At 43.7% G+C, this 20500-nt stretch overlaps 1 protein-coding gene across 1 annotated transcript in view; it reads left to right on the top strand.

Moving 5' to 3' along the window:
- LOC114442927 (A disintegrin and metalloproteinase with thrombospondin motifs 2-like) overlaps positions 1–20074 on the top strand; it is an 82006-nt gene extending 61932 nt beyond the window's left edge. The window contains exons 4-21 of the mRNA XM_028416801.1: positions 3605–3810; positions 8926–9009; positions 10492–10648; positions 11338–11443; positions 11689–11832; positions 12294–12426; positions 14174–14287; positions 14366–14511; positions 14758–14933; positions 17144–17277; positions 17356–17479; positions 17934–18014; positions 18111–18274; positions 18361–18517; positions 18609–18744; positions 18921–19128; positions 19355–19484; positions 19860–20074. Coding sequence (XP_028272602.1) covers positions 3605–3810; positions 8926–9009; positions 10492–10648; positions 11338–11443; positions 11689–11832; positions 12294–12426; positions 14174–14287; positions 14366–14511; positions 14758–14933; positions 17144–17277; positions 17356–17479; positions 17934–18014; positions 18111–18274; positions 18361–18517; positions 18609–18744; positions 18921–19128; positions 19355–19484; positions 19860–20074 — 2615 coding nt within the window. The remainder of the gene's footprint in view (positions 1–3604; positions 3811–8925; positions 9010–10491; positions 10649–11337; positions 11444–11688; positions 11833–12293; positions 12427–14173; positions 14288–14365; positions 14512–14757; positions 14934–17143; positions 17278–17355; positions 17480–17933; positions 18015–18110; positions 18275–18360; positions 18518–18608; positions 18745–18920; positions 19129–19354; positions 19485–19859) is intronic.
- The last annotated feature ends 426 nt before the right edge of the window (positions 20075–20500 follow it).

Here is a 20500-nt window from a genome sequence, read left to right as displayed (position 1 = left end):
CTGTCTGTCCGTCGGCTGCCACAGTATTTAAGTAATTGTCATGTTGGCCAAGATACCTGCATCATTCATACAGTAACCAGGAGTGATTATTGTGAGAAAAAACACAGGGTTTGTCTGTCAGGAACTAGTATGGGTATATTTTAAGTGTGAGTAGCCCTCAGATTTGTCAAAGTTAGCCTGAAATAAACAGTGAAAAACAAGATGTTTCAGCAGCAGCTGCATTTCTCTCAGCGTTATGAATAAGAAGAAAAACAAATACAAGTTATTTCTGAGCTATAAGTTATTTTTTATGTGTTTGTAGCTGCTGTAGCCAACTTCTCTTCCAGAAAGGAATCGTAGTATTTCACAACTAACACATAGGTGTGAAATAATGCTGTAATATTGTATATTTAGGGTCCATGAAACACTTCTTTCCTTCTCACTCTCTCTCACTGAGCTTTAAGGGGGGCTGCAATCAGTTACCTTGAGTCCAGAGACATGTCACACCTGACCTGACCAAAGGTCGCTGCTCTGTACAGCAGAAAAATGTGGCTTGACCTGTATCATCGTCACCGTGCTGTCTCTCCCTTGTTGTGGCTTGTAGTCTCGCCTTACTTGCAGGAACCCCTCCCTTCTGTCTCCCCTCACCTCGTATTCTGCGGGCAACCAGACATTCTTGACATTTTGCAAAGGTTGAAAGACAAAGAACCTTTGTCTCCTAATAAGGCCACAATCTATACCCCACCTGAATGAAAACACTGGAGAAAAAAGTGAGGTGTGTGTGTGTGCAAATGAGGGTTGAGAATGGGTTTGTGGGGCAGAGAAAGGAGAGGAAAGTGTAAGGAGGGCAGAAAATATAAGTCAAAAATCTTCTCTATAGGTTGATAGTGGTTCGCTTTCAGATTTTATTGAGAAACGCAGCAGTCCCGCAGTCACATAGATAGACTCAGATGCTCTACAAGAAAGTGAGATTGTCCATCACTGCAGGAGCTTGAAGCGGAACTTGCAACACTCAAGGTCCTCTGGTCTCTCTCATCCATCACACCCCTCAGCTCCACCTCTCACCTCCCTCAATCTTTGCTGTGCCTTTATTCCTCCACAGTTTTCTCTACTTCCAAAACAGCTGAAACAAGAGAAAAAATAGTTGTTGCTGTAGCGCGTGTGACAGGTCTGATGAAACAGAGGTTTAAAAAAGTCCTTTTAGCCACTTCTTGTTCTCCCCTCTGCTTGTGTCATTTTGAGTTATCTTCCACTTACCATACAGCTGTGGCCCTGTGTGTTATGCAATGCCCCTGCATTGTCTAATTTGCTGTTTTCAAGGTAGAAATTTTAGGAAGGTGCACACAGTTAAAAGCGAGAACACAATGCCGTTTTTCCCTGTGTATATGTTCTCTTGTCTTAACATTACATAAGCAAAAGGTAAAAATATCTGGACCTGTCTTTAGAAGCAGATGGTGTGGTTATGACATCAGGCTTGTTAAAGGCAGCTGTAACTAGGAACAGCCAAGGGTTGTTGTGAAGTACACTGTCTTAAATCCAGCTGCCTCTACTAACAAGGAGAAATGTTCGGCATCTGTGTGAGATGTGCTATGAAACAACAAAAGTACGTGCTGGGGGAAAAAAAAGCTTTACATTCTCCTCTTGTCTTTCTTTGCATCACTTTCTATCTGTCGTTTTTCTCTTTCTGTGCTCTCTGTCACTCACTGGAATGTGGGCAGATATGGGATAATAGTCAGACTTTCAGATTAATTCTGCTAGCGACTAAGGTGCCAATGTTCACCACGTGGTTGTTGTTTTACCCATGAGCCTGTTGTCTTGGAAACGTTGCAAAAGAGGGAGTGGGAAAGCAGGATGCCCCTTGCTGATTGGGAAACAAGGTGGCAGATCTCTTTTTCTTTCCCTGTGTCTCATTGTATCTCCCCTATTTTGCATCTTGTTCTTTTTTCCTCCACTCAACACTTGCTCTAACCGAATGTGTCAAAACACTGGAGCTCCAACTGTCCCCTCATGCCACGTGTTGAATCCACACAGCATGCAGCGCCTCCAAATAAAGCTCCACGGTCCAAAACAGTGTATCTATTACAGTTAGTCACGTCCACACCCCTCAGCTTCAACTAAATTAAAGCTCCCATTGGAACAGTGATTTATAGTCCAATTGAAAATGTTTGTCCACAGAGTACTTGTGCGCACACACACACACACGCCACTCTTTGAGCTGTGTTGTGTGTCATCCTTGGCTGTGGGAGGCCTTGGCAGGAGTCAGAGAGGATAGTGCTTTGTTGAATCCACTGAGACCACATGTTCAAGACTGCATGACTTGGCCTTCTGTGGCTTCCATACAAGTGAGGCCATGCTGTGCCTACATATACCAGGAGGGTGTGAGAGAGAGAGACGGGGGATAAAGGAGGACAGCACGTGAGGGAAGGATGGCCTTGGATCTTGTGACAGAACGATTTATCTTGTGTATCCTCACCGACTCCTGCACTTTGCCTCTTTTAAAATGAAGAAAGAAACACGATCAATGCTCAAAACTCAATACATACAGGGACTAGGATTTCAGTCTACCCAAAGACATGTCAGAACACACAGTCTCACATGCCCGTGTGAGGCTGAGGTTACACACATTCTGACAGAATAACCTCAAATCAAATTTCTTGCAACTGCATGTTTTTTTCTCTGCATATACCAAGCCAAGGAAGGAGCAGGGTGGGCAGCCCCTGTGTGAAGGGAGCTGTCTTAATCCATGTGTTTAGCAAGCACCATCTGTTCCTTTTATTCAGATGGGAGTAGAAATATTTGGTTGATTAGGAGAGGATCTGTGAAGGATAGCTGCACCGTTACCACCGGTTACATGGGACACACGCTCGAATTTGTCAACTGGCGTCTTGGAAAGCAAACAGGAGACAGACGCGTAGACAACAACATGTGAGTTGCTCAAATAAGTACACATGTGTAGCTCGTTCTGAGTGTGTTCCAAGTGCACGACACTAACATGCAACAATAATATTCAAAACTATGCAACACTGCAGAGAGAGGCGAGCACACACCAGCTGAGCAGATTACAAACAGGAAATGTCTGCTACATGTGCTCATCACTGTTTGACACAGCACAACATGGTATTTTATTGTAAGTGTGTTTATCGTGTCACTCCAGTGTCAAGCACAAACCACGATCCTACCTTGTTTTTAACACTTAACCTTAACAAGTTGTGTTTAATGCCTATAGCTCCAAACCCGAGTGAAAGCTAAACTTAACCATGAGTGAAAATTAACCCCCTTGAGAACCACAGATTCTTGAGTGAAGGTTCAGCCTGTGCCCGCTGTTGCAGCTATATTAGGAAATGTGTCCATATGTCCCGTTTTTGGCCACGTGTCATACATCAGGGATGTATTATCGACCAAATGTGGCATTTTTTTTCATGAGTAGGTATTAATAAACTTCACCAGTTATTTATTTTAAACAATTTTTCTACAATTGCTTATTTGTAATCTCCTTGTCTCATTCATTGCAAACAACACACAGTAAAGTTGTTTAATATCACTTTTTACATTTAACACACTTAGTCGTGGTGTTATTGTCTTCACTCATAGAATCTTTGTGTGTGTGTGTGATTTCTGTGTATAGGCGCAGATCTTGGTGGTCTAATGGACCTGGAGTCTCTGTACCGTGGTGTGGAGCAGAGCATCAACCACACACGAGCAGGGCGAACACGCAGACAGAGCCTGGACAGGGCTTACAACATCGAGGTGCTGCTGGGCGTCGATGACTCTGTGGTCCAATTTCATGGGAAGGAACACGTCCAGAAGTACCTGCTCACGCTCATGAATATTGTGAGTGTAACACAGCCTGTCATGTCAACAGGTTACACGTCAAGTAATGTAAAACAGATTGAAAGAATCGTTGTTAATTTACACGCATAATACACAGAAAACTATGCTTATTGTTGTGCTGTAAAAATATGATTAGATGAGACAACTGTTCCATATGAGTACAAAGAAAAGTAAGTCACAGAGAGGTCAAAGACAGAGGGTAACACACACACCAACTGAATGAGGATTCAATTCCCTTCCTACACGTTCTCATCCAGCAATCAGCCGCGGGTAATCCTTTCTTCTCTATCTGAATATGATGAGATTTCATTTGTGTGTGTGCATAAGGTGAGCCGTCTGTGCTGAAGGGGCTCCTACATATCGTTTCATCAGGCTTTGTGTCATGTCATCATTCATGTGTGTGTCTTCATGAGAGAGAGAGTGTGAAACAGCAGGTAGTATCCTCCAGGCCACAACAACATTTAGCACTCACGCTCCCAGGTGTTGTTACTAGTGTGTGTGTGTACATGTTTGTGTGACACTGAACACACTGCTGACTTTAATCTTTGTAAATTAAACCTGTGGTGAGAGTGCTGTTTGCATGCATCCGTTCTTGTGTGTGCGTGCTCCTGTTTGCTTTTGCTTGTATTGCGACCCACTGCGCAAGGAACCAACCTCCGACTGTTAAGCAGGTGCAAGGCACAGAGCAACAAATCCAACCACACCTCTTTGTCTGAGTTCAGCGCTTGAGAAAGAACAAGAGCCGCCCTGCTCTCTGCCTCCCTTTTTAGATATTTGTTAGACAATATAGGAGAAGGGAATACGCAGCCTTGTCGCAGCCTCCCTCTAATCTGTGGGGAAGACACAGAGAGACAGAGGGAGAAGGAGTATTTTAAACAGCACATTCGGAATAAATTACTGACAGCCAGATAAACAGAAATAAATAAATAAGGGCTGCCTCCCACGCGTGGCATCTGGGCGACTTTCTTCTTGAAAGTTTGCTTTGCTCACTCCAGGATGGGTGTGCTCTGTCTGACACTCTCTCTCTATCTCTCTCTGTATTTTATTTCTTCCCCTCTCTGTCTCCCTCTCACCCTCCCAGGCTCTCAGCAGCGCTGCTGCTTGCATTGCTGCTCCTCCCTGACTAGTTTATGACAACAGATCCTCAATGATGTGAAAAAACTTTCTAAGTATAGTGTGAATGGAAGCGCAGACTTAGACATACTCAGTAAAAGGTAAATTTAGGGTATAAGAGAGGGAGATGGTTGCCACAGGTGTCCTTTTTGCATTCGTATTTATTGTTATTGCGCAGCTGTTTAACTACACACTTGCCACCTGGTTAATCTGTGCAGTGTAGCTAGGTTTGTGTTCATCAGTGGAATTTTTTTTAATATATTTAGTTTCAGCCCTTATTTGCCACAAATGTGTGTGTCCAATGATTTTGATTTTAGTTTGCTGTAAAGTCAATAGTAATGAGCCTTTTGATCTTATTATATGGCATTGAAATGCCAAATTGAACTTTATTGTTAATCTAGGCATAGGCATGGACGTTCTGATATTTAGAACCTTTAACATGATCTCCTCTGAGTGTGATGGAACAGAAAACCACTACGTCCTGTGTCAGATCAGTTGTGTATGTTGAGTCATTTCCTATGTATTTTTCTGCCTTTTTGTACACTGCATGCAAAAACAGACAAATGCTAACAAACATGTTAGCCTCACACACTGACACACTGACTCTGAAATGTTAAAAAAGTATGGAGGTGTTAGTAAGAGTGTTGTGGTAACAATGTTGTGTTAAAGGTGGCAAACTATGTTGTGTGCTGTGGCCATTGCGAAGTAATCTTCCTGTGGCGACGGTTGTGCCTGTAGACTTTGTTGCCCATGGTGATCTGTCTACCTGTTTCTCTCGCCCATTAAGGGAGACCTTTACAAAGGCACCACAAAGCGTTAATCACACATTGCTTGGTTATAAATAGTCACTGCTAATAAGGGAAATGTAAGTGTGTGTGTGTGCATGTGTCTGTGTGTGTGCATACACATGTTTCATGTTGATGATATTTGTATGGTGTGCAGTTTGCTGTGTGCCTCCGGTACACCATAACCATCATTTCTGGAAGAGCTGTCTGGAAGCGGCACGGATCGCTCGGCCTTGTCTTTACCAAAGCTCCTGGAGGCAGTGAAAGTCACATTATTAAGTGGTATAGGGAGAACTGGAAAAAGGTGATGTAGTCCAGGTAATAATAGACACCTTGTTAGCTGGAAGTGTCACAGATATGTAAGGAGCGCTGTCAGACTGAGAGCTCAGATTCTGCTTTTCAGTTTTTAAATATTCCTGTGTGTGCGTGTCTGTGTGTGTTGACGAAAAGATGAAGAGAAGTTGTCCAAATACCTTATCTAATTTTTGTAGTGCTCTTGCCAAGTTTATTTGATGATTCAGTTCTGTCTCATCAGCAGATCATATTGTTTGTCTTACATATTTTCCAAAAGGTTTCAACCAAATTGTATTACGTTTTAAAGCCCTCTCTTCACTATGTAGTAATTATAACACAGTGTAGACTTACCAATACATTATGCATCTTGTTGACAGTCTTTCCTTATATTTTTATGTGACGAAAAAAGTGCATTATTTGTGAAATCGATGTCAGGATATTGTGCCTTGCTGACCTTTTGCTTGCATTAGTTCTGTAAGACTTGGTAGGCCTGGGTGGAAAGTAATGACACCTGGCATCGAGTCTTCAGAGACACATTAATGAGACACATCTGTGTTTTTGTTAACAGAAAGCTCAGGGTGTGTGTTTGTGTGTATGCATTGTCAGCAGGTGTGTGGGTTGGTTTTGGATTATGAATGGTGTGGCATGTCTGTCCTCTATGTTCAGCATCTGTATGTATGTATGCAAGTGTATGAAGCTGCTGAGACTGTGTGTGTGTGCGCGTGTCTGTCTGTCTGTCTGTCTGTCTGTCTGTCTGTCTGTCTGTCTGTGTGTCTGTCTGTGTGTCTGTCTGTCTGTCTGTCTGTCTGTCTCATTAGAGTGGAACTCGCGGTGTCTGGGTCACCTGGAAGTCAACCGCTCCTAATTGGCCTAACAGTTGTCATGGAAACGGGCTGGATCAGGCCAAGTGTAAACTGACCCACCCAAGTGTCCATGTCCATCTTCAGACAAACAAACACAGCACATACCCGCAGACATTGTGTGTCACTTCCTCAGCTCTAGCTCAACCTACCAATACACACATATAATGAGGGAGATAGACAAATGTTACCAAATGAGGCAGAATTACCAGCAGGTAACCAGACAGACAGGCAAGATGAAAACTGCAGACACACACATACAGTCTCCCCTCCGTCACACACTAGAAAGAAGTCAGGTTTGAAGGTGGACGTGCCTGGAGGCCAACTAGAACAGTGAGCTGTTCTCTGGTACTCCACCACAATGGACCTTCAAGTGATCGCCTTTGCACTGTGATCCTGTCACCCTGTTGAACGCCCATTATGTTGCAGTGTCATTTGTTTAGGTGGATTTTCATCTAATGTCCAAGGAACATAAGAGAAGACATTCTAGTGAAATCAAACATACATCAAAGTCTTCACTATATACTGAATATAACATTCACAAGGTCAAAAAACTCAGCTAATGTCACATTATTTTAAGTTCTCCATCTTGGAAAAACTATTCATCCACAACGCTAATGTTTAGTTTCATGAAACAAAGGTCAAAGCTGAAAATCAAACATGCCTTTATTTAGAGTTTCCTGGACATGCACGTTGTTATCTATTACAGTTACTGTAAGATGCAGATATGTCCATGTTTATGTAATGAAGTCAGTTCATTCCAGACAGTTTGTGGTTAACAAATTAGGATTCTGACATGAAGGATCATTCCAGTGGATTTTTCCTCATGCGATGCTGGAATTTCCAGCTTTACACCACGGATGGAAAGGAGCATTAACTTGCTCCTGATTTTTCCTTGCCTTTTTTTAAAAACCCTTCTCAGCAGCTCCATGATGTGTTTGTTTTCTAAGAATGTGTCTTTTCCGCTCCTTTTCAACCTCATTCTCTCTCCTTTCCCTCTGTGCTCCTTCTTCCCTCTGTGCTCAGCTTCTTGTCTCCTTCCTCTGCCTCTCTGTGTTGTTTGCAGTATTCCTCCACTCTCTCTCATACCTTTCCCTTGCTGCATGTGTCTGCAGTTTTTTTAACATATCTCTGTGTATATGTGTGTACAGTATGTGCTTATGTGTGTGTGTGTCTTTCTCCGCAGCATGTCCATCAGCCATCTCATTATGGCTGTCTGTTTTTACATCCCTTTGCCTCATTAGGCACCGTGCACAGCCACTGAGGACAGCAGGCCTCAACTCCAGTGCCAATTTACCCCTCTCTTTCTCTCTTTGGCTTTGTGTGCACGCATGTGTGTGTCTGTGTGTGTGTGCTAGAAGAGTGCTCTCTGCATCTCCCTTGCTACACATTACCTTGTTTCTTTGGATTAGGCTCTTTCTATCCTTTGCATCTTCTTCTTCTCTTGTTCATATGTGCTCATGGGAAACTGAGTTCCTTAACTTTCCCAACCTTCCTCTGATTTTCTCATGACACCATGTTGCTGGGGGGGAAACTACTAAGCACTTTCTGAGACTACCTTTTTAACATTTGTAGTGTGTAGTGTAGTGTGGTTTTTTTTAACATGTCATAGAAGAATGTTACATCAGTTTGCAAAGTGCTACATTATTGCTTCCTTGTTGAATAAATGGTTTATGCAGTTTATTTTTCCTCAGCGTGCCTCCAAGAAATCCATAAAAAGTGGAAATAACTTACAGAAAACACACCTTGCCATGTTTACTCCTCTGGTTTTGTATACATTTGAAAAAGTGAATTTGAATGTTTGAGGTTTTAAAGTTATAAAAGCATTAGCTGTGTGTATGTGTACCTTAGCAGGGTTTCACTAACTGTACACTGCTTGTGAGTTTGTGCAGGAATGCCACCACACATGCTGATACTGTAAAGGCAAAGATGTTCATGTAATGCAATCATCCAGTCAAAGGCTAAGCTGCCATTTTAGACACAAGTTCCTATGACATCTTACAGTTTGTTTAGCTGTTATGAATATGTTTTCTAAAAGCTATTATTTCTGATTCTCATACCAGGTGAATGAGATCTACCATGACCAGTCTTTGGGAGCAAAAATCAATGTGGTGCTGGTGCGGATTATCATGCTGGGCTATGGCAAGGTAAGACCTGACGAGAGACAATTTGAGATGCAGCTCTTGGAAAGTGCTATCTCTGATACCATGATTTTTTGTTTCAAAATCCTTAAGAACCTACAGTAAGCACAGCCAAGTCATACACACACACAAACACACACACATGAACACTCATCAGCGCACGCAGATGCCCGGAGCCTGTTATTCCAGTGGACTGAGCAAAAGAGGAACTAAAAGCATGCAGCGTCCCAGGGGAGTGTTTTCAAGTCGCACGCCTTCACAGTTCAGCACCAAAGCACACAGAAGCTCTGCCTGTTATGCAATCAGCGTTCCTCCCAGTAGGCTGCAGCACAGAATCATGGGAAGTCCACGCAAAGACAAACAATCAATGATAGCCCTCCCTCATTCATAAAGAGAGAGGGAGACCGGACAATGGGGGTAGCATCCTTTTCCACCTCACTGTAACTCTATCTTAGGAAGAGAGATAAAGCAAGCTATGGCAGGAATGGAGAAGGGCAGGGATTACCCCAAAGGATGATACAACTGATTTCATTGCTGGATAGGTGCTTTGTGATATGCTCATAGCTGCTGTAGCCTTATCTCTTCCTCTTCTCTCTCTGCATGTCTACAGTCCCAGTGGAACTCAGGAAACACGCACTCTGCCACACACGCACACCCGCACACACTCACACTACACTACATTGGTCATTCTGGACCAGCCCCTATGCAGCTTCAGCCAAAGCTCCGGCTGTCCATCATTCCCAATTACCGTAGCAACAGAGCTGCACCCAGACAGCCTGCAGATTAGCTATGTGACCCTGAATGCAGGCACACACACACACACACACACACCCACACCTCACACACTCTGACGCAACATTTACACACAACATTTTTACAGATCAATACGTGGAATCATAAACAGAACTGACGTACATGAGAAATAACACACATGAGCTGTGCGCTCTGTCTGAGAGGTGCTTGTGCAGAGTGCAGACTTCACACTTCATCATGTGTGCAGAGGCAGGCCATATGTCTCCAGTGCAGCTCACTCACACTACACACACTCAGTGTTGGACTCAGCTGTGCATTGTGCATGTGTGAAAATGGGAAGGAATAGATGACAGAAATGGAAGTACTCATATAGCAGAATATGGAAGGTGTGTGAGGGGGTGTTGGCACAAGTAAATATTTAGTAATTGGACTTGTTTTTCACTGTCAGTGCATCGCTAATTAAGCTGTGTATTGTTCAGTTTCATGTTCATTATTAAAATAATCAATTCTTTTATTATTTGGTAAGTGCTATGCCTGCCTCTCTGTGTTTATGTTTGTGTGTGTTTTACAGCACATCTCAGCAATTTACAAGATTGGCTGACAGAATTTAACATTGTGACACTGCCCCCTACAGGGTTGGATAAAATGTTGTGGCATTAAAAAGCAGGTTCATTTTTCTGTATTTTTTATTTATTTTTATTATCACCCCTTTCTCTTGTGTGTGTGTTGTTGCAGTCAATGAGTCTAATTGAACTGGGGAACCCATCTCAGAGTCTGGAGAATGTGTGTCGCTGGGCTTTCCTTCAGCAGAAACAAGACACGCGGGATGCAGAGTATCATGACCACGCCATCTTCCTCACTCGCCAGGAATTTGGCCCCACCGGCATGCAGGGTATTAAAGGATATGTACCTGTTATAATGCATACATTTCCCTCCTCAGAACCTAGAATATATCATAGGAAACTCTCCTCTACCTCCCTTCACCTCATAGAGCTGCATAGTGCAGTGCTGTGGCTTTGGTGGTTGGCGGTTTTCTGTGCAGCAGAGTACAGGCTAACAGTCAGGCCCTGGGGAGAGGCCTCTAAAGGCAGTGGCCTAGCTATGCAAAAGCCCTTCAGCTGCCCTTGGGCTCAGCCTTCAGCAGCAGAAAATCAATAGACAGGGAAGGGTCAGCCACATCTCCACAATTAAAGGCAGCACAGGACAGACAAGCACACAGGGAGTTAGAGATTGGCATATGTAGAGGTGGAAGGTGATGGATTAGGGTTAAGATTTGGCACGTTTGTCCTGATGTGTGTGTGAAACAAACTCTTCTGTGTGTATACATGTATGTATATGTAAAATTACACCCGATATATACAGTAAGAGTAGTAAACTGACAGACTGGGCATATGAATATTAAATGTGGTATATTATTATTAGTTCTGTAGCTCTCTTTGGAGCCACTGACAAATGGTTTCCTGCTGATAACAATAAGCACTTTGTACTATACATGGACCATATTTGTGGCCTATCATTGTGTCCTTACATGCCAACTGTGTATAAAACCTAAAGATGTTCTCTCCCTCCCTGGTTGCTAAGGTTACGCCCCAGTGACAGGCATGTGCCATCCAGTGAGGAGCTGCACTCTGAACCATGAGGATGGTTTCTCCTCTGCCTTTGTGGTGGCACATGAGACCGGACATGTGTAAGTGCATTGTTATAATGATGTGTTCAAGCCTGTTTTCATAGGACAGCACAAGAAAACGAAGCCAAAGAACTGTATTGATTTATGACAGTTTTGGTCCATTGGTCACCTCAGCCAATATCTGACAAGTGAACCGCCACTGACTCCCTTCTTTGTTCTTCTCCTCCCACACGTCCCCATTCTGTCTCTGCTGGTTCGTCTCCTTTCCCTTCACTTTTGTCCTGTGTTTTTGTCTCTATCTCTAGGCTGGGGATGGAGCATGATGGCCAAGGAAACCGCTGCGGAGATGAGGTGCACATGGGCAGTATCATGGCTCCACTGGTGCAAGCTGCATTCCACCGCTTCCACTGGTCCAGATGTAGCATGCAGGAGCTTGGACGCTACCTTCAGTGAGACAGACATAATTTTTTATTGTCTTTAGGAGTAGCTGACAGATTTTAGTGTAAGAGTAAATGAGCACAGTAAATGTGCACACAAATGTGCTGCCATATTATGTTGGTAGTTCTCCATGTTATGGAAATTTTCAGACAATTTAAATGTACAAATACACTTTTTGGCACTTTTCACCTTCTGCAAACACGGTGACCACACACACACACACTGTAAGGGATGAAGAATACATTTGTGGACAAGCCCATTTAGAAAACTTGGACCTTGTACCTAGGATGTCCGAACTATCAGGAACACTTTAACTGTTATAAGTCTCTTTTTATGACATTGTTTTATAGACCAATTGATGTGATACTCATGATATTAACTGACAATAAATTCATAACTGACCAATGAAGTTAAAATGAATGAATAAACCATAATATGAAGTGACAATTTAAACATATCTCGACTCCTGCAGCTCCTATGACTGTCTCCGTGATGACCCCTTTGACCACAACTGGCCGTCGCTGCCTCAACTTCCTGGTTTGCACTATTCCATGAATGAGCAGTGCCGCTTTGACTTCGGTGTGGGGTACACGATGTGCACCGCGGTAAGAGATCACCACAGTTCCTTTACTAACAAAGATTTAGTATTTGTATTTTTTAACTAATACTTACTAACTCCATCAATCAGGCTTAGCTTCACTTTATCTTCTGGGATGTTTTAGAGTCCAGGTTTATATAGCTTTAAGGCAGCTCCAGAGGTTTTCCTTACTAACTCAGCCTAGTACTGACACCTATCTCTGATCTACACTGTAATGAACTGAGAGCCACACATACACAGCCATTCACGTTCTTCTGATGTCCTCTGTTTCCTCTCCCGGCCACTGGTGGGATTGACATCTTGCTTAAAAGCAGGTAATTGGTTTTGATAGCTATTCTTTTTTTCTGTTATTAATTTTAATAATAGAAGTAATTTATTTACTCTAACACTACAGTTACCTTGATACCACAGTGCCTTTACACGAACCTGTCACAGATAGTATTTTATAAACACAGTCAAACTAAAGCTCACGCAGTAGACAAGCTTCACCCAGGTGCACCATCTTGCCAGGCATTGTAGCCTCTTCCCCCAGTCACCCTCACACACCCTATGACTGTGAAGCCACTGTGGCACGCTGTTGGAAGGCTGTTGCTTGAAGCGCTTGTTTAGGGGCTTTGCACACATTGCTAGATTACCCTCTATTCTCTTGTCAAACTCATTTCCCTCAGCTACAAAAGGCGGGCCAGTCAGGAACGCAGGTAAGGTGACCCCACCTCCCGGAAGACGTGTGGCCCGTCATTTGCTGTCTCTGATTTTCTTTTTTCTATTTGTCCTCTGAAGTTGTAACTGTAGTGTTTCTCCTTACTTTTTCTGTTTGCTTTGTTTCTCTGTTCTACCCATTGCCATATTTAGTCTGCAGGATTCTAAAATGCTCATATTATAAATGAGAAAGCAGCTTTAAATTCCCTTTAAAACACCGTGACTCTTCTGGTTCACTGGCTTGGTGCAGTCCAGCAGTTGAACCTCTCCTGCAAATCTGTGTTAAATCACTGCAGCGCTGGCAGGAAGAGCCTCATTATATTGGCACTCTCATGACTATAAACGAGTGGAAAAGGCTGGAAAGATGTCTTTCCCATCCATAGGGAAAAGTCTTAGCCAGAACAGAGGCTGTTTTTCCATGTTTCACTTCAGCTTTTAGGATCCTCCAGTCTGATGTTACTGATGATTACCTACCACAGTCTGGCCATTGATTGTGAGTCGCCCTCTGACCTGTAAAGGTCCCCTGGGGTCATGGTGGGTAGAGAAGTGTGTGTGTGGAGACGAGGGAGGAGGGCACAACCCCTCAGACACTGGACTACAGGTCAGTGTGTTGCCATCCTCAGCTATGGTTTATATCAGACAAGGAGGAGACTTTGGTCCTTGATCTGTGTCCAGGGGCATTTTAGAGGTCAGTGAGACCTCACCTTTCAGCTTCTAAAGCCTTTGCCCTCTGACCTCTCACCTCCCTTGTGGCATAATTAAACCATAGGCTGCCTCATAATGAGTCTCGCTCTATCATCTATTGGTTTAGTTTGCATGACGGCCTGTGTGTTTCTCAGTGAAGCCTAGTGTACAGTGCAGTGACTCAGCACAGGGTCAGTGTTGTTCTTGTTTGGTATAATACTGTTGTGGTTATTATTGTGGTGATATTTCTCTTCCCACCTCTACTTTTGTTTCATTTATTCAGTGTTTAATCTCATCCTAGTTTTCTCATGGTGGTTGGCCTGCTACCTAGCTTTTGGTTTTGAGAAACAGTTTCTCTGTGTGTCCCGCAGTATCGCACATTTGACCCATGTAAGCAGCTGTGGTGCAGCCACCCAGACAATCCATTCTTCTGCAAGACCAAGAAAGGACCACCCATTGATGGAACCATGTGTGGGAATGGAAAGGTATTCATACACTACCATACAAAAGTCTGGTTTTACGACACAGCGTACAGCTGATTTATGATGTATTCTTCTGTGCAGCACTGCTTTAAAGGTCACTGCATCTGGTTGACCCCTGATATCATAAAGCAAGATGGAAACTGGGGTTCGTGGACTGAGTTTGGCCAGTGCTCCCGCACCTGTGGTGGAGGAGTGCAGTTTCGCACACGCGACTGTGACAATCCAAGGTATGAAGCCAGTGTCAGCCTGTGTGCATGTGTGTTACAGCTCTGAAACACATCTCATTTTTTTTTTTTTACATTTGTCACACTCACTCCTGATAATTGCAGGGAACCAATTTGATTCATTAGCAGAGATAAAGATAATTTGTGCAAGTGTTAAATGTGTCACTTCTAGTTTAAGCTTTCCAATAGAACCCATTACAACTGAAAAGAGCTTTATCTTTGTGCCCTCTGCTCTTTAAATCCCTGCAGACCAGCTAACGGAGGCCGGACCTGCGTAGGTGCGACCTACCAATTCCAGATGTGCAATACCAACGAGTGCGAGGATATATACAGTGACCCACGAGAGGAGCAATGCCACGCCTGGGACCCTCACTATGAACTCCACAGCAACAAGCACCACTGGCTGCCTTATGAACATACAGACCGTGAGTACAGTACGCTTGCATGTGACAGAGCTGACCTGAGACCTAACACGCCCATGAGTGATGATAGACTGTGGAAGTTGTAAATAGGAGAGGAACACTTACTTAAATGTGGCTGGTTTATATATAAAGGTTGAGCTGTGTTATGGTCACAGGCATCTGGCTGTCCTGCTGAGTCTGAGTTCAGCTTTGAGGTATGACTACACCCTCCCATAAAAACAAGCCACATCTTTGAAAACCTCTTTAAAAAACAATCACCTTTGAACTTGGTGTCTTCTCTTTCTCCACCCGTTGATGTCATTTGAACCTCACTGACCAACCACCTCCTCCTCCTCCTCCTCCTCCTCTTCCTCCTCCTCCTCCATCCTTTTCTGTATAAATACCAGTTAGCATACAGCTCTTTATGTATGGTTATGGGTTTGTGGGTCAACAAATCTTTGGCCCAGAAATGTGAAGACATCATCATCATCAGGATGAACCTGCACTGGGTCTTTGTAACCTTAGGCTTCTTTCCCAGACAGAACAATCTCTGTCTAGAACAAAGAACCCATCTGGGTAAATTAAAACAATATAAATGTGCCTTGCAGTGAGGGACCTTCAGAACTGGATGGCAGTTGAACAAGTGTTTACTTCACTGTTCTCCTTAATTAAGCTGTATTAATAAATTCTTTCTTCTTAGGACTTCTGGTCCTTCTCATTCCCTGCTAGATCCTCAGTGTTTCCATCACAACAGTAGTTTCCATACTTTAAAGTACTCAGCTTGATATCTGAAACCTCTTCACATTATCGAGAACTTTTAAATGTGCGTGCACAACGTTGTCACATCCACACTGTGTCTACAGTAAATGGAGGTGTCACTGCCATCCTGATACATATTAAATTATCATCCAGCTAAAGGGCAGCCCTGGAGAAATGTGCTGAGCTGTCTATCTAAACGGAGGTCATGCTACGCAAAGTCAGCTGAGAGGGGCCTTGCTAAATTGTTTTTCTTCATCGTATTATTTCTAAATGCCATATTTTTCAGCAAAGCTCTCACCATCTCAGATTACGTGTGTGTGTGTGTGTGTGTGTGTGTGTGTGTGTGTGTGTGTGTGTGTGTGTGTGTGTGTGTGTGTGTGTGTGTGTGTTAGAGATAGAGAGGGGAAAAAAGTGAACAGGGAGGTGAAATTGAATTCCATTCATGTCATCTCCCAGGTTCCAGATAGTGTGACGAAAGAAAAAAAAGCCTTCTGCCTTCAATGTGAAATTGTAGTATTTGTTTGACATTTTTTTAGGTACTTAACCTGAGTCAACAGATATACTGTAAAATACTATTGAGGAATATAACCTGAAATGTGAGGCTGCCCTGTGTGTGGCTGTTCAAACACCTTCCTCAGTATCCCCTTTCTGTCTGAGGTGATAAATTGTTTGCTGTTTTCACAGAGATTGAGACAGCCCAAAGTCCTTGTAGAGCAATATGTGCAAAATAACCCTTTAAGGGGATGGTTAGTTGTCTTTGAAGCAGGGTTGTAAGAGATGTTTATCTGTAGTTTGTGTATCACCTACACAAAAAAAACTAAAAGAATGAGGCAGCATTGGTCCAGCGGTTCCTGTCATCTGCAAGGTAGCATTGCTGTTTATTAGGAGGGCAATCCAACTTTATTCCCAGATTCATGGTCAGTTTCATGGTAGGTTAAAGCAGCTATATTATTCTGAGCATACAGTTAAACTGGTATTGATCTTTTTAGGTGTTTTTTTTTTTTTACATCCACAGCCAGTGATTGTTTCAACATATTAGAACACAAAAATGTATTTTCTGTCTGTTTATTTGTAACAAAAATATGTTTTTTCTGCTGCATAATAACTGTATCCTTCATCACGTTTGTATCCTCTCTGCCACCTGTTTAATAGTGTCAAAGCTGCATAAGACAAGGTCTCTGGATTGTGGCCATCTGTAATAAACGTGATGATGTAGCAGTGTTCGTTCTCACTGGGACGATATGCCAGTTTTTGTCTCTGGAGGGTTGTGTAGTTGTAGTATGACTCACTCAGACACAGACACAATAAAACACGGTGTCACGCTGACTCATGAAGAGCTCATTCAGCACATAAAAAATAATCACATGCTGGTCATAAACGTGAAATTCATCAAGACGGATGGCGGCTGTGACATCCTCCCAGTCATTTACAGTAAATCGTTATTGTCATTTTGAATGTGTGCATTTGTTTCCTAGCTAACAAACGCTGCCACCTGCATTGCCAGTCGAAGGAGACGCAGGACGTGGTCTTCATGCAGAGGATGGTCCTGGATGGCACGCACTGCTCATACAAGGACCCGCACAGTGTATGCGTGCGAGGGGAATGTGAGGTGAGTGTCATTAATGTGTGCGCATGCGGAGCAGTGAATGTTCTATATGTGGTAAACTTATTATGTCCTCGTTAACAGAAAGTGGGCTGTGACGGCGTGGTTGGCTCCTCAAAGCAAGACGACAAGTGTGGAGTGTGTGGAGGCGACAACTCCAGCTGCAAAACCTTCAAAGACACCATCACACGTACTGCCAAGAAACAAGGTAAACACACCAACAGTCACTATCAGCCATGTTCCATCCTGGCAGCAGCTCACAATCATTCTGGTGAGCAGGGACTAAAGTTGACCAGGGCCCCTTTTTATGTTTAATTAAACACCGCCCTCTAGAGGAAGATTTGTAACACTGACCTGAATCTCAGTGAGAGCTGTTTCCATATGAGCATTGCCAAGAAGTTACGTCAACTCTTACTCCATGAGCTAATGTTTATAAGCACTTTATCTAACTCTTAAACTCAGGACAGACCTACATTAAAACAGCATAACTCCCAGTATCGGATATTTTCTCTGGATGAAAACAATCAAGGCTTCAGGGATTTTAACTAGAGAGGAAGGATATTTAGTGGAAATGAATAACAGCTCCTTTCTGGATTAACTGAAGCTTTTTGTCAGGAAACTGTAAAATGAGCCACAAACCAGATGTGTGTGTTTCTTTTTAGGTTTCCTCAAAGTTCTTGAAATCCCTAGAGGGGCACGACACCTGCTGATTCAAGAGCTGAAAGCAACTTCACACACTTTAGGTATTTTACTGTCTGCCCTCCTTTTTTTTATTGCATAGCAGTTATTGCATGTGTGTGCCGCAACAGTGAGATAATGTGTTTCTCCCACATGGACAGCTGTTAAGAACGTGGCATCAGGACTGTTCTTCTTAAATGGGGAAAATGAATACCCAGAAACCCGCTCAGTCATTGAGAAGGGCATAGAGTGGGAATATGAGAATGACAATGACAAGGAGACCCTGCAAACCACTGGTCCCCTCAGACATGGAATTCTCATTATGGTACTCATCTTGGTCTATACAAGCACTTTTCAAAATAAAACACTGAAACACTCGCACTGATTGAATGATGATCTTTCTGTCTGTAGATGAAGTTACATGGGGACGAGGATGTGAACCTGTCTTACAAGTACATGATGAATATGGACGGTGACTCTGCCATTCAGAACAACATGTTGGTAGAGGACAGTGCCTACGAGTGGGCCCCGAAGAGATGGTCCTACTGCTCCAAGCCCTGCGGAGGAGGTACAGTAGAGCGAGGGTGTGGTGTCTCTACGCTGTGTATAATGTATGTTTAATTTTATTTTTTATACATTTCTCTCTCCTCCTGTTGTAGGGAAGCAGTACCTGCGATATGGATGCAGAAGAAAAGTCGACAGCAAGATGGTTCATAAAAGCTTCTGTAACAAGTCCAACATGAAGCCGAGAGGAGACACCAGAGACTGCAATCAAAAACCCTGCCCTCCACCCATGTATGCATTATATATGGCATCACCTGTAAAATACATAAACTGAGGATTCGAACAGCGTCAGGCTTTTCCTGCATTCTGATATCCCCTCTATTCCTCTTGCCTCTGTTCTGTTTTAGCTTTGACATTTTGAATGGCCTCAGAACTCTTGTTTCTCTCCTTCCTGCTGTATTCTCCAGCTGGGTGATAGGTGAGTGGCAGAACTGCAGTAAGCCATGTGGAAAGACGGGGATGCAAATCCGCTCAGTCAGCTGTGTCCAGCCTTCAGATGACAACACCACGCGCTCCATCCACAATAAACACTGCAACGATGACCGACCTGAGTCCCGCAGGCCCTGCAACCGACACTCCTGCCCCACCCAGTGGAGAGTAGGACAGTGGTCCCAGGTGTGTGGGCCAAATGTGGAAAAGTTGAAAGAGATGTTTAACCAATAAGGACTTCTGCAGGAATATACTTGATGCTTTTGTCAGACAGTCAGTGTTTTAAAAATCACCGTGTTCTTGGCAGGTTTGACAACTCCCTGAAAAATATATCAGTGATGCTGACTGCTTACAAAGAACTTATCTATCATTGTATTAGTGGTAATTCACTGTGTCTGTCTTGTGTCTTCAGTGCTCAGTGACATGTGGTAATGGAACCCAGCAAAGGCAGGCTCTGTGCCACACCAGGGACAACACCATCGGCCTGTGTCTGGACAGTAAGCCAGACACCATCAGAGTTTGTCGCCTGGAACCATGTCCCAGTAAGTGTTGGGACGAGCTCAACAAAGCGAACAACCTGCCAGGCAAATCAGACTATGTTAAAGTTGACAGTCAAGTTTATTCACTTTGACAGCACTGTCTTAATGTCTTAAACATCCCTGAACTGGGAAGCTATTTGACAGAAAACCATGAAGCCTAGAGTCTGAAATGTTTCAAACTTTATGCAGTTAATGAGCAGCTGGAACAGACAGTACTGTATATAATCTGTGGTGCTGTCAGCGAGTGTGAAACAAGAAATAAACTATATAAGGGGGAAAAGGAGGATAATACTAAACTAGACAGCAGACACATCCTGGCATCAACAGAGGAACAGCAGGATAACAAATCGATCACTCTCTCTCCTTGTTTCTCTGCAGAGGGCTCAGACCTCAACAAGAACGGCAACATCCTGATCCAGTGGCTGTCTCGACCCAACCCCAACTTCCCGAAGATTTCCTCACGTAAAACCTCCCTCTATAGTTCCCAGCCTGGCCTCCACAGCGGCAGCCGCAGCTGCATGTCTGTCCTCTGCTGGGCCCTGCCCATTTCTGTCCTCCTGTCTCTGCAGGGCCGGCCCCGGCTGGCCCCCTGACCCTCCCCTCCCTTACGCCTCGTGCCTGTGCCCGCGCCTGTGAGCGAGCGGCAAAGCTTTTGCTTCTCTTTTGGGGGGGGATGTTGTCTCTCTCTGTGTGTCTGAGACGGCTCTGACTCGGGGAGGTCTCTGGCTCCTGTGTGTGCTAGTTGGTTCTCTCTTGCTCTGTCTCTCTCTCTATCTCTCTATCTCTCTCCTTTGTGGAGCATTGTGTTGTAACCGCTGGCCAGTTGAAAATTCAAAAGATCAACAAAACATTTGACGTGGAAAAAGGATTTGGGAGTGGCATGGCAAACAGGTTTTCATCGGCACTTCCCGAGACGTGTCGAAGAGCCGTTCATGTGTGAGGGGACCCCCCTCTGAACTTGGCGGCTATGTTTTTGCGCGAGCTAGCTGCGAGTTGTCATGGGTTACCACTCCTGAGAT

This window comes from Parambassis ranga, chromosome 10, assembly GCF_900634625.1.
Source record: "Parambassis ranga chromosome 10, fParRan2.1, whole genome shotgun sequence".
In the NCBI taxonomy this organism is placed as follows: Eukaryota; Metazoa; Chordata; class Actinopteri; family Ambassidae; genus Parambassis; species Parambassis ranga.
This window is presented reverse-complemented; position numbering and strand designations above follow the sequence as displayed.